The 16514-nt window shown below is 36.8% G+C and overlaps 1 protein-coding gene across 6 annotated transcripts in view; it reads right to left on the bottom strand.

Annotated features, from left to right (window-relative positions):
• The window catches only part of opa1 (OPA1 mitochondrial dynamin like GTPase), a 54406-nt gene that overhangs the window by 29258 nt on the left and 8634 nt on the right, over positions 1–16514 (bottom strand). For 2 of the 6 annotated variants that reach the window (XM_053230963.1, XM_053230974.1), the window contains 13 exons: positions 13408–13554; positions 11005–11058; positions 10710–10814; positions 9058–9144; positions 8800–8913; positions 8139–8219; positions 7967–8041; positions 7768–7839; positions 6327–6426; positions 6094–6224; positions 4933–5005; positions 4760–4832; positions 2596–2711 (listed from right to left, as the gene is read on the bottom strand). In XM_053230963.1, coding sequence (XP_053086938.1) covers positions 2596–2711; positions 4760–4832; positions 4933–5005; positions 6094–6224; positions 6327–6426; positions 7768–7839; positions 7967–8041; positions 8139–8219; positions 8800–8913; positions 9058–9144; positions 10710–10814; positions 11005–11058; positions 13408–13554 — 1228 coding nt within the window. The remainder of the gene's footprint in view (positions 1–2595; positions 2712–4759; positions 4833–4932; positions 5006–6093; positions 6225–6326; positions 6427–7767; positions 7840–7966; positions 8042–8138; positions 8220–8799; positions 8914–9057; positions 9145–10709; positions 10815–11004; positions 11059–13407; positions 13555–16514) is intronic. The other 4 variants (XM_053230969.1, XM_053230979.1, XM_053230987.1 and 1 more) reach the window with 2 other exon arrangements.

Here is a 16514-nt window from a genome sequence, read left to right as displayed (position 1 = left end):
TATTTGCTCACATTGTATTATTATTATTATTATTATTCATTACTGACTGCGTTGCTGTTCTGCTATTGTGATGAGGTGGAGTTACTGTAACCACCCTGACACTGATTAGTTTCCTAGAATTAGTACACCCTGGAGTGTTTTATTCCTCTTGCACCACAGCAGTTTTAACGATTACAATCCGTAATTTATTAAAAATCATTGCGTGTTTTTTTTTTTGTGTTTATAGTTACATGTAATGTTGTAAAACGCCTTTTAGTTAGCTAGTTCCTCTCACTTACGTTATAGCAGCTATAAACCTTTTTTTTTGTCTTTTGACGTTAGTAAAAATACAAAAACAAAAATAAACTCAGAAAACTTAATGTTACAGTTGTTACAAAGTCCTAAAACTGGAGACTCCTTCCACAAATCTTTATATATAAACGCCTCCTTACAGAAAACGCCAAAAAGTTTATCTGGAGTGTCCACTGTACACGGTTTAACGTTTTTTGGTCATAATTTCAGCACTGAATTTTTAAACTTTCTCAGAATTCTTATGATCTGAATATTTCTTGCGTGAGCTGTTACTATAGAAACGATTACGTATTAGAACGAGCGTGTTAATATAAACCCGCGATGTGCAGCTGCACTACTGTCAGAGCTGCTGTTATAGAAAACTAATCAACACCAGATTTGAGATTTGAGAATTCGAAATTATTTCATCGTAGTGCTCTTACTGTGCGTTATTTTTCAAGGCAAATCTGATAAAAACCCAGAAGGTGTGATGAAGTCGTGTCATTACTGTAATAATATCCTTCTGCTTCAAGTCGTTAACTGGGATTACAGTCTTGGTTTATTTGCTGTTGAAATAAAATAAACGCTAGAAGTAAGTAGGTCTAAAACTTCTTTAGGAAGGACAGGGGGATTATTTTTAGGTCTTTCCCCTCCTCTGCACGGCTCGTGTCCCTGAGGGCCTGCAGATGCAGCACTCTGGCCGTGATCAATGCCCCTGCAGTTGGACGTGCTCTATATCAGCGTCCCGTCTCGGCCCTGTGGGACCGCCGGCCCTGGGACACACAGGCTAAGCTGTCTGGCCTGCACAATGGAGCTGACGCTAATTGCTCTGGTTATTGGGCCGGCCTCCGGCACGGCGGCTCCCATCGATCGGCCACACAAAGGCTCGGGCGCGTCCCGCCATCAGGTAATAAATCTAGCAGCACGCCGTTAATAGGAGAAGCCGGCTAATTGGTGTGGAGGATTTTCTGAACCGTCCTGGATTGAGACAGCACAGCAAAGTGGACACTGTCCTGCTATCGGGACCCTAATGATAAAAAAAACCCTTTTATAATTATAGTACAATTAATCCGTCTGCATTCTGATTGGTCAGAAGGTGTGGATTCATTTTCTATATCGTTTCTGTAGTAACAGCATCTTTACAGATGCCTTTAATCAGAAATATGATGATGTTTTCTGTCACGTTTATTTAACGGAAGGAGTCTCCAGTGTCAGTGCTTTGTAACATTCCTGCAAAGTGAAGCTGCACTTGTACGTTTTCGGACATCTTCAGGACAGTTTTTCGTTTTTTAATAATTTATAGCTGCTATAACGTAAGTGAAAACTTGCTTCATAGACAATTCACAACATTAATTGTAACTACAAACGGATAAAATATGACGTTTCGTTCTTAAATTGCTGCATTATAAAATAAAAGGAATGAACCACTTCAGGACGTGCTGTTATAGGAAAATAATCAACGTCTGAGTGGTAATTGTGATCCCGCTTCATCACACCACCCTGTTGTTGATTATTTTCCTAAAACGGAACGACGCCGAGTGTTTTATTCCTTACTTAATAAATATGATCTAATCATGAATCATCATGTGTGTGTTATATTTGATTACACAGTAATATTTAATATAATGTCACTAAAATGATCCTTTTAGACACTAAAACATCTTAACAGAAGAGTAGTTTATTATTTATTTCTCCAGTTTATACTGCATCTGTTATTGTGCCTTGCTTTATTTTCCATCGATAAGTTTTAAGCTATAATTTACATCAATAAATGTCTCTTAATGCGCATATTTTATACATCCGAGTGGCACAACGTCAATAAAAAGACAATTCAAATGTAAATTTCATGAGAAATAAGCAGCCAAAATGTCGGAATAGGTCTAGACCTGAGCGGCTTCTGTGCTAATGCGTTATGAAGTCGGAATTAGATCGAGTTCTCCAAATGAGGCTCGTGAAGCTTAGTCAAAAGTTATAATTATTGCTATCAAAAGTTATTTATTATTGAGTTCTTATATTTATTAGCCTGTTTGACATGTCACATGGATTAAATGAGTATAATCCAAACCTCAGGAACATGCAGGCTTAAGAAAAATGTTCATTTAATAGCAAGTTAACATTATTTAATACAATTTAATAAAAACAAAATGTCTTCCGTCAGAGGAACGTTCAGGAACATAAAGCTCAAAGGCGCTCAATAAATATCCAAAACATTACTGTATATGTGTTTAATATCTGAAATGTTGACAGTTAAAGCCTCGCTGGCTGCGAACCGTTTGAGAACGCGCGAGATACGAAACTTAAAGCAGCAATGTGTTGTTTTTAAACCTTTAAACGCGTCCGCTTGCTGCTCCACAGACTCTCGCACCATTTTCCAGAAGCAGTCAGACACAGCCAGGCTCAGGTTCTTCGTCGTCACCTGGTGGGCCTTCAGCATCCCCTCTCTGCACACAGCCATGTTTCATTAGCATTCAGAGAGAAACTGATTCACCACAACGCTATAATACAGCAACGTCATATAGTTATATAATAAAATATAACAGCGCAATGTAACACGGGCTTCATTCACACTCTGCGTTTTTTTTTTTTCTTCTTCAAAACAGAAACGTTCCGGAGAGCCTTTTACACAAACAAACAAACAAAAAAAACCACGGTAACCATAACAACTCATTTATCAGTCCTCTTTAGTATCAGGTAACTAACTAGACGTGTAAAAGTTGTAAAGTTGTAAAAGTGTACGGTTGTAAATTTTTTAGAAAAACACAAAATAATGACGAGCGCTTTTTTCTTTTACATCCCATCCATCCAATCAGGTGTCAAGCTGGCAGACGAGCGAGAAAAACAAACATGGAGGACGATGTGACTAAAAAAAAAAAAAAAGAAAAAAAAAGACAAAAAAAAAAAAAAGAAAGAGCCTTGGACATTAGTGTGTCTTGTTTGTTTCATCTGCATTACTAATTACAATAATAATAATAATAATAATAATAATAATAAAAACAATAAGAATAAATGTAATCTAGAGAGTACAACTACCTAGTGTGTAGCTAGAGAGTAGCTAGAGCTGGCAAGAGCGTTGTCATGGTTACAGTGTGCACTTTGCGTGAGAGACAGTCCTGTTGTAAATAATAATATTAATAATAAGTGTAATGTTTTTAACTTTTATAAGACTCAAAGATCAAGACAGGCAGCAGGTCAACGTCTCTTGTCTTTGTTTCCAAAAAAAAAAAAAAAAAAACTCTTTTTTTTTTGTTATTCAGCTGCATAAAGTTTTGGCACCCCCGGTTGGTAATACATTCGAGGCACTGAGTCAGTTTGGTGAAATACATCTGAGTGTCATCGGCATAGCTGTGGAAAGATCTTCCTTGATCTTGTAGGATTTGGAGAAGCAGGAGAAGTATTCAGTACGTCCCTGGGAAACTATCATCCTGTTACTCCAAATATGTCCTGTCCTGATACTTTTGATCCTTTTCCATCTTCCATTTTGTTTAATAGCTAGAACTAAGACAGAAGCGATAGTGTCATTATTACCTGAGTATCTCTGGGCTTTTAGATTAAGTGAGAGCATCATGATATGGTTCTGCTTCTCTGCTACCGGTACCGCGGCATTACATTACATCATCATCGAAAGAAACATGGATAGAGAGATGTACGGGGACGTATTAGAGAAGAATTTAATCTCATCAGCCAAGAAACTGAATCTGAGGAGATGGACGCTTGAACAAGACAACAACCCCGAACATACAGCCAAAACAGCTCAAGATGGCCTTGCACGGCCGAGCCAGTCTCCTGAATCTCTGAAACAATTTACCTTCTGCGGAGAAAAACGGACCAGAACCAGAACCACAATGCTAATGCATAAAGCTAATTACTTCTCAAAGCTGTACCTGCCAACAAAGTACTAATGTTGGTCATTGGTGGTATACAAATTCTTTTCCCCCCTATCAATTTCATTTTTTTAAACATATCTTGGTTTATGCTTATGAATACATACAATCGTGTTCATATTTAATAAGTACAAAAGTCAAAAAACGTTATGTGTTACGTTAAATCTGAAATGAATATGCGCATATAGTATAAATATATTAAATAACAAAAACAAAAGGGTGTGAATACTTATTCCCCCTCAGTGAACTCTATATCGTCTAATTGGCATGTTGGTAGAAACTGCATTATATCCTGCGTTAATGGAGGTTTTGCGCTTTTTCTTCGGTATGAAGACGCTCCAAGAAGCGCTCATCTCTCGTAGAAAACAAAAAGCTTGGGTTTTAAACGCAAAACAATAAAATACAGATATTTTCAAATAACGTGTCGGAGACATTTTAGCTTTAAGATATCGAGCACAGGTAGAGAATAGATGCAAGCTATAGTCGTGTGACCTACTTGTGTGAATTTTCATCGTGATGACATGAAGACACGCCCACTTCGATTATAATTACTACCAGACTGGATGTCTGGAGAACTAAATCCCCTCTGAACAGAAAACACAACTCACCTTAACATTCTGGAGTTCCTAAAGAAGTCCTCTTCGTAGTCTTTAATAGAGTCGATGCTTTCACTGCTGCTGCCTAGCAACGCAAAAACAAAAAAAACAATATACATTTCACTTATATCATTTTTTTTAATATATATATATATATATAGGAACGCCTAGAAATGTTCACGTACCTTTTCCAGTCACTACAGCGAAGTAGCCCAGAGCTTTCATAGGAAACAGCTTGCCTTCAATGATCTGCTGGATCTACACAATCAGGAGAATCAGAACAGTGAATAAACAATTGTTTTTCTTTTAATTATTACGGATACACTCGACAACTAACGCCTCTCCTTTGACACACAAGTCTGAAGGCGATGAAAGGTCGCCACCTGGTGGATACACAGTGAATGCCATGTCTAAAAATGGAGTAAAGTCAGGAAAGTCTGTCGAACTCGATAAATATATTTTACAACCAAACTCTTCTATCAATTCAAACTTCCTAATTCTGATCGCAAAATTGATATTTTATCAATGATATTATGTTTGGTCATTCATGTTTCTACACTAAACTTAATAAACAGAATGCTAAAAGAGTCATAGTACTCTTAATTCAATCTTAATTTTAAATTTCTTGATAATGCTAATAAAAATATTTTATAAATCAGATTTAGCCTCAGATTCTTTACATTAAATATTCTAATATGTTATCACATTGACGTTCACAGGGACGTCTACAACCGATGTTCCACATAAACATAGTAAATTATGTTAAAAAAAAAAACATAAGGAGATGTTTATTTAACGTTTATGGAAGGAGTCTCCAGTGTCAGCGCTTTGTAACGGTCAGCGATAAAGCTGTAACTTTAGGTTTTCTGATATTTTCAGTTTACGCTTCTTTGCGGTTTCTCGGTCACATGACAACTGCGGGTTTTTTTTCATTGTATTAACTTCAAGAAGGAGATAAAAAAAAAAAAGAAAAAAGAAAAGGCTGGTAAGGGAACGACTGTTTAAAGACCAGGAACTGATTTGTTTCATGGACGTTCCGTAACATTTAACTACAAATGGACAGAAAGTTTGACGTGTTGTACTTTAATAAATAAAAATTGTACTCCTTAGCTAATTTCTGTAGCGTAAGATGAACAGATGAACACTTTGTTCTTCCCGAAATGCTGTCAAATCGACGCTTTATTTCAAAGAAATTGCGCTGAAAAGCGAGTTGTGATTTAAATACGTTTTGTGCAGTCCTGAGTAAACGTCTGATTTGTATTTCTGTAGCTAGTTGTGTAGTTTTCTGGTGCTAACAGTGAAACCGTGGCAACCCGAGCGATGAAACGTCGTAGCTGAGGACTCACTCGGCTCGGGCTCGCAAGGTTCTTCTCGGCCAGGTCCACTTTGGTCAAGACAAAAATGGTCCTCTTGCCCTGAGGGTCCATCTGACTGACCAGATCAGTGACTATACTGCGCTCTGCATCTACTGATCCATCTGAGAGAGAGAGAGAGAGACAGAGAGAGAGAGAGAGGAGCATTAATGAGGAATAACACACACAGGTCATCAGGAGGGTCATTGGAGTGTATGGAAGTTCACCTTGAATACACAGGATGATGGCGTTTGGGTTCTGCATGTACGCTTTACTGATGCTGAAGATGGTCTCCTTGGTGTCTGCAGCCATTCCAGTGGTCACCGTCTGTAACACACACACACACACACACACACACACACACACACACACACACACACAACATCGAACACAGGGTTTGGAACATGTGACCTCGTACAGTGGTTCTCAACAGGTTCTATATCAGTATGTGACCTACATCTGACCTTATGACCGTATGACCTTCTACATTAGTTCACAATATGAATAAAAGTCACTGGAAATCATCGAAAGTATAAACAAGCAATAAGATTAAAACTTCACCTGCTAAAACTCTTCTAATTTTGAGTAAAAATGGCAATAATTTGGTTAATATCTTAAAGAGGCCAGAATCGGGTATTAAAGTAAATTTTGAAAAAAGCTATAAAATGTAACAACAACAAAAATAAATAAATAAATTCACTGGCTGATAAAATTCACAAACTGTTCATAACTTCTGAAGCAAATCATGATTCCTTTTTTCTTGATTTTTTTTAAAAATTTTGTTCTTGATTAAACCCACTTGTGATTTTCCACGCAGGAAGTCAGCCATTTTGAGTTTCTGAGCTTCTCCTACAGATTTTGATCAATCACCGTTTGGAATTTGAATATTATATCATATTATTGCGAGACCAACCCAAACGAAACTTGTTCCTCAGATTTTTTTTTGCTACGTGGGACGTTTCGTCCAAAACACACAAATGAATTTGTCTACAAATTCACCAAACAAGCAGTGAAGCCATTCCTCAGCAAACTGTTTCCATACTGACACCAAACCTAAAGATATTAATAAAGATATTTAGCAATCTGGCCTGATGTTAAAAAAAACATGCTTCGAGTTCATTTGCAGATTACGAGGGCTACTGAAAACAGGAAGTGAGGCCATATCTCAGCAACAGCATAATATTTTCCTTCAAATTTAGCATATCTCCTGATTTTCCTAATGGCTTCTGGTCTTCCTGTAAAAGTGCTTGGCCCCCTTAATTGCTGCTTACATCTATTATTATTATTATTTCTTTATTAGGATTGATGAGTATAATTTTTTCATTAATGCAAGAAAATAACTGCTGTGTGTGATTTTTTTGCTAATGTCTGACATTTGATTTTTTTTTTTACACAAATTATGATTTACGTTATATTAATTATATTCAATATTATATTTTGTTCCTGATTATAAGATACTTTCTGAATGAAAAATACACTATAAAAAAGAAAAAACTAATATTTGTCTTTTGGATGGAGAAGTAGTAGGGGAACACACGCAGGACGCACGACCCATGACCCATGACCCATGACCCACTCCTTGCCGCTCACACCACACTCCGGGGTCTGGATCCCGCAGTTCAGAGCTTGTTATGGGTATTTCTGTAGATTTATAGAGGTACACCTTACACTGATCACTCCTGGTAAGTCCACTAGAACCATCCTTTGGATCCCCGGGCCTTTCACACTTAATGAGATCGTCTGCAGGGGAAAAAAAAATAAAAAATCATGGTTACAATATGATACATTCAAATTTAATCCCATATGTGGCTAAGTGTCTGTGTGTGTGTGTATGAGAGAGAGAGAGATAGAGAAAGAATCTCCTCGCCTCAGGACTGACTGTCTGGCCGTCCTTCACGCTCTTCCTCATCCTCAGCTCAATCTCACGCCTCAGTGCTGCCAGCTAAAGAACAACAACATTAGTCTCGCAATCCATTAAATCCACCAAACTCACTAAACTGTAATAATAATAATAATAATAATAATAATAATAATCCTACATCGTCTTCTTTTCCCAGGTCGAACTCACGGCTGCTGTCTTTGAACATGGCCACATGATGAGGGCCTTCACTCAGCGTCACCTACAGAACATACATACATAAATAAACAAATTATTAAATAAATAAATACGCATTTATACACGTGTAGAACACACTGAACACAACGTGACTACATGTAACAACAGCGTGCAACGTTCGCAAAAATGTTTTGCATCAACACCATTCACACCAAGTTTAATGTATATTCTTTCAATAACAAACTAATAGATAGATAGATAGACAGATAGATAGTTAGACAGATAGATAGATAGATAGATAGATAATTTGATTAGACAGAAGAGTTATCAACTCAGCCGTTGAAACTGTCTCTTACTTAAAATGCCCTGTATCACATGACTAAAACTCTACATCTGATTGGTTGATGAGATTTTCACTGTAACCAAAAAAATTCAGAAATCGAGACACGTAATGTATGTAATATTTTTAACGCATTTCCTGAACTAGGAAAAAAAACAACAACATCATTTCAAAGCCAGCTTTTATAGAAAAACTGTAATTCATCATCCTCCAGTGACATGGATCTAAAACTAGCTCCGCCCCCAGTGGGAACATCGCTGCTCGACCCCCGCCCCTTCTCCTTACAAGTGCGCGTGGTGCTCACCTTGACGGGAGACCTGGTCATCATCTCTCCCGAGCCTCGAGGGAAGATCCGAGCCTGAGCGATCATCTCCAACACGCTGGTCTTTCCTGCGCTCTGGTCGCCTACAACCACCACCTGAACACCACCGTTTAGGACACGCCCACTTTAGAATAAACACTGAGGTACTCTCAGCTCTGTTTAAGTGTATTATTTATTATTTATTATTTGCTATTTGCACACGAGAGGTGTGTTTAGGGTGTGTTTATGGTGAGCACTGACCCTTGGCAGGTGATCCTGAGTGTTGTAGTTGGAATCATAATCTGAAAGAATGTCCAGGACTTCAGAGTACATGTCAATCAACGACTTCTGCACAGAGGAAAAAAAAAAAGAAAAGGAAAAGAGACTCAGCATCATGGATTATCAGTAAGTGAGCTTTTACATACACAGTGTGTTTGAACAGAACTGAGTGAACTCTAGCTAGAAAGTGATTCGACTCTGATTTGACTCTGAATCGACTCGGCTCCAGGAAGTGAATCGAACCTGCTCTGTTACAGTATGTTTTGTTTTTTTTCTTCATAGATGTGAGCTGCTAAACTGAGCCAAAGGACAGAGCTGTAGAACTACAGAAATGCTATCTGTTCTGGAGAGATGTCCCGGTGAACAAAAAAGAGCATCAAATAAACTCTGGATGCAAAACAAAAAATGTTTTAAACTCTGTATTTATATAATTATATAGTCATTATATAGTTAGCACCGCCCCCAAATTCTCTATGCACGAGTGATTTTAGTGATTTCTACACTCAATTGGTAAAGATAGAAGGCAAAAATGTGGGTAATAAAACATGCCAATTAAAAAAAATAATAATAATTCAACATTTACACTCTCTGGCCACTTTATTAGGAACACCTATACAGCTATCATTCATGCTTTATGCACTTTATCCAGTCAGCCAATCATGTGGCAGCGGAGAACAAAACAAAAACACAAAATAATGTATAATACATGTGAAGAGCTTCCGTTAATTTTCATGTCAAACATTGGAATGAGGGAAAAAAATACGATCTCAGTGTCTTTTGACAGTTTGAGTCATTTAGAAACTGCTGATCTCCCGGGATTTTCGCTCACAACAGGCTTTACATAGAATGGTGCGAAAAATAAAAAAAACATCCAGCGAGGTGCAGTTCTGCAGGCGGAAACGCACTGCTGATGAGAAAGGTCAGAGGAGAATGGGCAGACTGGAAGAATCGAGCTGACAGGAAGGCTACGGAAACTCAAATATTCACTCTTTACAACCGTGCTGAGCAGAAAAGCATCGCAACACGTTGATCGGGAATGTTTGTGGACTCCGTATCATGAGGAACTGAGGCTGGTCTTGAGAGCAAAGTAAGGTGTTAGCATGGTGTTCTTAAAAAGTGACCTGAGAGCGTAGAAATAATTAAAAAACAAAGAAACTAGACGAGATTAGTTAGCAAGATTTAAAGAAATTTGGCTAGCTCGGTCAGTCAGTGAGTGAAAATTCCTCCTCTAGGCTTCACTAAATAACTTAATTCAACTGCGTACGTCGGTTTCACGTGAATGACTTGCGTGACATTAACGCAATTTGTTTGCATACATCCAACACGATTTGATCGTGTATTTTGAATACAATCGAACCTGGATCGCTGGGGGAGTGAGAGAGCGACGTTCAGCACTGTTCTACGACGATAATTTTAATACTATAGTTATTTCTTCCTGTCGGCGCTAACATCCTCGCTAGCTTTTATGACATCACCAGATCACGTTAATACTACGTAAACTAATTAGACACGCCCGCTGAACATAATTCAAACTAGTAAGTAGAAACTTGTTTGAATTAAAGCAATGAAACCACGTTTTGATGAGAAATATTTTACGTAAAATTTACGTAATATTAGACAGGATGAGATCTGACCTTGACTTTCCTCTGATGAATGCCTTTGTCATCTTTCTGCAGCACCACTTTCCTCAGCTCTTTATTCTCCTTCTCCAGGCGCTCCAACATCCGCTGATACTTCAGCTAAAGGGCGAAAGGACCGGTGTTAGGGCTGGGTTCATTTATTCGTTTATTATGCAGGAGTTAGTGTCTCTAAGCTTTGTCTTTACATCTCTAGTCCCTATATAAGTGCACTAAATATGTAAGGATGGTTAATAATGGTCTATCCACCCTATCTAGTGCACAGTGATATTTGGGATTTACCGAAACACACCTGTGTGCGAAGGAGCTCCTCTTGCAGCTGGTCGACTTTCTCTTTATCCGAAGACTACAAACAGACAAAAGAACACAGTTACACACCAACTCATTTCCTCACACAGGCCCTTGCTATCGTCTGTTCATCCTCATGCAGCGATCACCGGTCTGAATCAGCACCCGAGTGGAGTAAAGCCCGGTTAATGCAAAGATGGAATGCAGATGGAAAATTCATTTCAGTGATCATTTTTCAGTCTGGAGGAATCATGAGACCAAATGATGATGTTAGGGAAAAAAAAAAAAAAGGGAAAAGAGAAGAAGCCCTGTAAAGAAGGTTTAATTATCGATAATAAACTCATACCTTTAATGCATTTCTGACGTACACACAGAAATTACAGAAGAGTAAAAATGGTTATTATTATTATTATTATTATTATCCATGTAATACACCCCCACACACACGCACACACACTTGTACACATGTGAGACGCTGGTGGTAAGAGATATTGTGTTTTACATGTACTGAATATCACAAATTGTATTAAATATCATTGCAGGCTGATTAGGAAAAGCAGCAGGAAACACACTACTGCATGCAGTTAATGCCGTGTTAGGACCATGCTAGCTTTGAGTCTCACTGATTAAATGAAATAAAGAAAGAAAAAAAAGCAAGAGTGACTGAAATAACACTCGAGCGGAGACACTTCCTGACTCTCCTGATGCGAGTGATATGACAGAAAGCCATCAAAGCGACTCCAGGGACACTTTTAGCCCTTATCTGGGATCTAATGTGCTGTTTTCTAGCACGAAAAACAGTCAGCTCCGTCCAACGACTGTATACGACTGAGTGCAAAAGTTTTCACTCCCTATGGATTTAATTGTGAAAATGTTGCTTTATTTTCAATTTATCTACCAAAAAATCTGGAATCCAAATGGTTAAAAGTGTGTTGTATCCTGTAACACAACAACGATCCATGGTGTAAAGCAAAATCATCACAAAAAGTAAGAAGAACAAGCACCAGACTATTAATAACTTAAGTAGTATTTGATAATATTTATATCACATTTAAAAAAGGAGGTTGAAATTTTTGAACCTATTTTTCGTTATTAATATCTTTACACTACTCGACCGTTTGTGTTACTTTATTTCGTCGAAGTTCTGTACTAAGGGCGCACAAACTTTCGCACTCCATTAAAAGTGCTGCTGATCTGGAACCAGCCATAGCTCAGGACTTGTTTCAGGAATTAACCAGATGTTATAAGCAGGTAATAAGCGGTTTACTAACTAAAAGCCAATGATTAATTAATGAATAATAACCCTGTCTTTAATATTTATTCTATATCATAGATTAACATTTTAATAATTAATAATATAAATAGCAATTTTAAAAAAAACTGGAAAAAAATGTCAATCTTTGGAAGGGAGTGGGTCCCTAGGGCTATTAATTAATGAATTTAATTAATTTAATTACACAAACAAACAAACAAACAAATAACTAAACAAATAAAATTAAAAAGAAAATATGAAGTAAAAAAAAACAAATAAATAGAATAAACAAATAATTAAATACAACAATAAGTAAATAAGTAAGTAAATAAATAAGCAAGAAAATTATTAAACACACAAGAAAATAAATAAATAAATAAATAGGAAAGCAAATAAGTAAATATATAAGTTACGAAGTAAAAATAAATAAATAAGCAAGCAAATTAAAAATAAATAAATAAATAAATAAATAAATAGGAAAGTAAATAAGTAAATATATGTTACGAAGTAAAAATAAATAAAATAAATAAATAAACAAGCAAATTAAAATAAACAAATAAATAAATAAATAAATAGGAAAGTAAATAAGTAAATATACTAAGTAAAAATGTAAGAAAGTAAATAAATAAATAAGCAAACAAATTAAAAATAAATAAATAAATAAATACCACCTCCCAACCATTTTTTTCCAATTTTTTTCTAAATTGCTCAACCAACTTTCTTCGAACTATGCATTATTTGAATATAAATAATCTACTACCCAACCTTAAATAAAAGTAATAAAACCCTTCAAGGAATTATTAATAATACTGATATAAAGTGCTAATGAAGAGCTTATTAATAAAGGAGGAGCTCACATCACAGACTAAAGACGTAGCAGGGAGACGTCTGGTCTGAGACACTATTATAAATCAACGTTCTCGCGCCAGTCAGTAATTCTCCCGGGATTTAGCTTTTATCTAAGATTTGAGATTTTAATATAAACGTAAATGAATTATGGTGTAAATAATGCCTTAAGAAAAATAAGCAATAAGAGCGCAGGGAATTTATTCAGCTGATGAACAAATTCCCTGGTTTGTGTTCTTTTTTTTTTTTCATATAATACGACTGGCTTGAGAACGGCTGCAGTGGACGTGCTGGGAGATGGACCTTCACCTTGTGGGGGAATTTCGGGGCCTGGCTGGGGGGCGGAGTCTGAGCACGGCCTGGGCGGGGCTCGTTACTGGCCGCCGCCCGCCGAACTTCTTCCTCGTGCTGCTGGATCTGCTGCTGAATGAGAATGAGTTCTCCGAGCAGCCCCTGCTGAGGGACGGCACAGTGAGAGAGAGGCGGAGTCAGCTGTCAATCAACCTGATCACATGACGCTGGAGGAGGAGGAGGAGTTTACAGGAGGTAAAGAGGCAGCGGCGAGAAAAAAAAAAAAAAGAAAATCCGCACGCTGAGAACTCCTAAAATTTTATAAATTATCAGTGATGATGATGTATTTAAAAATAAATAAATAAATAAATAAATAAAAGTGCAACTCAAGCTATTTTTTTCCAAATAAATAAAGTAAGTATTGATGAAAAAAAAAAATTTAATAATTATTTTAATAATAAATTAAGTTTAATTAAAAGTTAAACCACAATACTGTAAATATTTTAATGTCAATTTTTATTTAATGTTTTAAGTATTTTTAATTAATGCCTGCATGTATTAATGTTAGAAAGGATTTTTTTTTATTTCCAGCTTTTTTTAATGAATCCTTTTAAATAAAAAAATTAAACTATGCTAAAACACAATAAATGAGTTAATTTTTTTAAATGAATTAATTTTAAAGTAGTTTTAAACAAACATATTTTAAATTAATTTATATATATATATAATTTTTAATAATGAATAAAGCATCCAAATAATAACTATCATATTAACCAACACTTCTTTCTTTCATCCAGGAGTTAAATTAAATTTTTTTGTATTTACCTGTCATTCGTGCAAATAGACACGTCTTTAAAAACCTTTTGTTTTTAAATTATTTTATTTATTTATTTTTTTAATCTCTGTGGTAGTGGAAACACTTCGGTCCTGATATCAGCTTAAAAAAATCAATGAGTTCAAACCATAAAGTGTAAATCAGCTACTGTTCAGTTCACACTGCAGCTGGAATAAATGCGTCTAATCTATTCGTTTGCTTTTGTTTTCTCTAAACGGCGACAGAAAGGAGAATTTCTGATAAGCAGTGAGACAGCTGAAGCATGTTAAAGCTTTTATACGAAGCGAATGATTATAAATGATGAAGCTTTATGAAGCTTGCTGAAGCCGAGCTCTCAGAAATCCCGTGTTATTACAGAATACACACTTATCACTAATACACACACTCACACACACACAGAGGTTCATTTACTCTAAAACACACTGCCAGTCTAAAGTTTTTCAACACCTGGAGTTTCTCATACGTTATCGTTTCCATAGTAACGGCTCATACACGGGTACAGCGGAAACTCCACATAATCGGATTTCATAACGTGAGTAATCGTTGATATGGTGAATTTTCTGTAAAGAGATGCTTATGTAACATTTGAGGAAGGAGTCTCCAGTGTCAGAGGCAAAGCTGTATCTTTAAGCTTTCTGACATCTTCAGGACACGTCATTTTTTTTTGTCTTAAGCTACGCAATTGCTCGCAGACGAGGTCTCGCTTTCTAACAAAAATAAACTCGAGAGCTGTCAATCATGTGATTGTCACTAATTTGGATGGAAACATGAAAAAAAAAAGAGAAGTAAGAGGGCGAAATATTGTTTTGGGAGACGCAGGTAGTGTATAATGAAACATATATTTTATACATTTTTGCTGTTCCTAACGACCATTTGGGTTTGACATAGCGAATAATTTCATGAAAACGCATTATTATTGTGCTTATGTTTTGGCCTCGTTCTCTCACACAAATAGACTGAAGATAACTGGATTCAGGGATCTGCTGCGCGGGACGGCAGAATGAATTTGATTTCCTCTCCGACTCTCACTGGCTGTTTCTCATCGTTGTACTTGTAACTAGTCGCAGAGGGGTTCAGACTACACGATTATCGAACATGCGTGAAAATATCGGAGGCTCAGCGGTCAGTCGCAGACTGAGAATATCAAGACGCTGAACCGTTCACACGACGAGTACGAGTCACCGAGCTGGATGGAGTAGCTGCCGAGCAACAATACGGACTATCAGGGGTAAAATCATGTACACTAAGCTTAAGAGTGAAGTAGACTATTTCTCTAATAAAAAAATATTCTTTGCTACATTTTAAAATTTTAGAGGTCATAATATCAGGGGTTCAATGACTTTTGAGTGGCAGTGTGTATATTACTTTGCGTTTCCTGTTTTAATCAATTTTGCTTTACAAATCCTCGCTGAATGAAAAAGACAAACAGGAAATGACATGACACGAAGCAGGCGCAGTACATGGGCTCACGAGGACGAGGAGCTGAAAAATGATCAGAAATGCATTCAAAGGCACAAAAGTAATCACAATTCTGCATTAGCATTACAGAACGGTGTAAAACCTCACACAGGAAGTGCCTCGGGGAAATCAAGAGCTTCGGAAGTTGTACTAAACATGTAAGTTCAATATACATCACATCATGTAGCTTTGGAATAAACAGAGAGAAGTTGCAATGGGGAAAATCCATAGCTTTATGCTGCGTTCGTGATGCTTTGTAAGCAGTAATGTTCAAGCTTACGTGTAATAACGTCATTTCTCACCTCAGGGAAAAAAACACGGACGCCTCGTCGAAAGCGTGTCTTTTGTTTGCTCAGTCAGAGCACGTGAAGCTCATAAAAAGCTACATTAAGTGTACTTTTACAGTTACAGGCCTGGGTGGCTACTGGTTCTGTTATTATAGTGACCTTCAAACATTCATGAAACATTTTGGACTGAAATTGCAGCACAGTAATAACAGCGGACGATAGCAAGTAGCTTAGTAACAAGCTAGCCAGCTAACATTGATGATTATCTTCTCAAAACAATGATTAGTATAGTCAGTGATATAGATTTAACCAAGTACTGTGTCTGTATATGAACTGACTGAAAGCTAATACTGCTATAAAGTCATTTAAATGTATAGAAGCGGTTCTTTACACTGTTAACAGTGTGAGCGGCCATGTTGATTTGACGTCACACGGTAAACAGGGAAGGAACCGGGAGTTGAGAAGACTATGCCAAGTTGACGAGTTGAAGTTTCAAGTTGAAGTGGTGTTTTAGTCTTTTAACCTTCGCCTCGAACGCAGCATAA

Source organism: Pangasianodon hypophthalmus, chromosome 2 (assembly GCF_027358585.1).
Source record: "Pangasianodon hypophthalmus isolate fPanHyp1 chromosome 2, fPanHyp1.pri, whole genome shotgun sequence".
Classification (NCBI taxonomy): domain Eukaryota; kingdom Metazoa; phylum Chordata; class Actinopteri; order Siluriformes; family Pangasiidae; genus Pangasianodon; species Pangasianodon hypophthalmus.
This window is presented reverse-complemented; position numbering and strand designations above follow the sequence as displayed.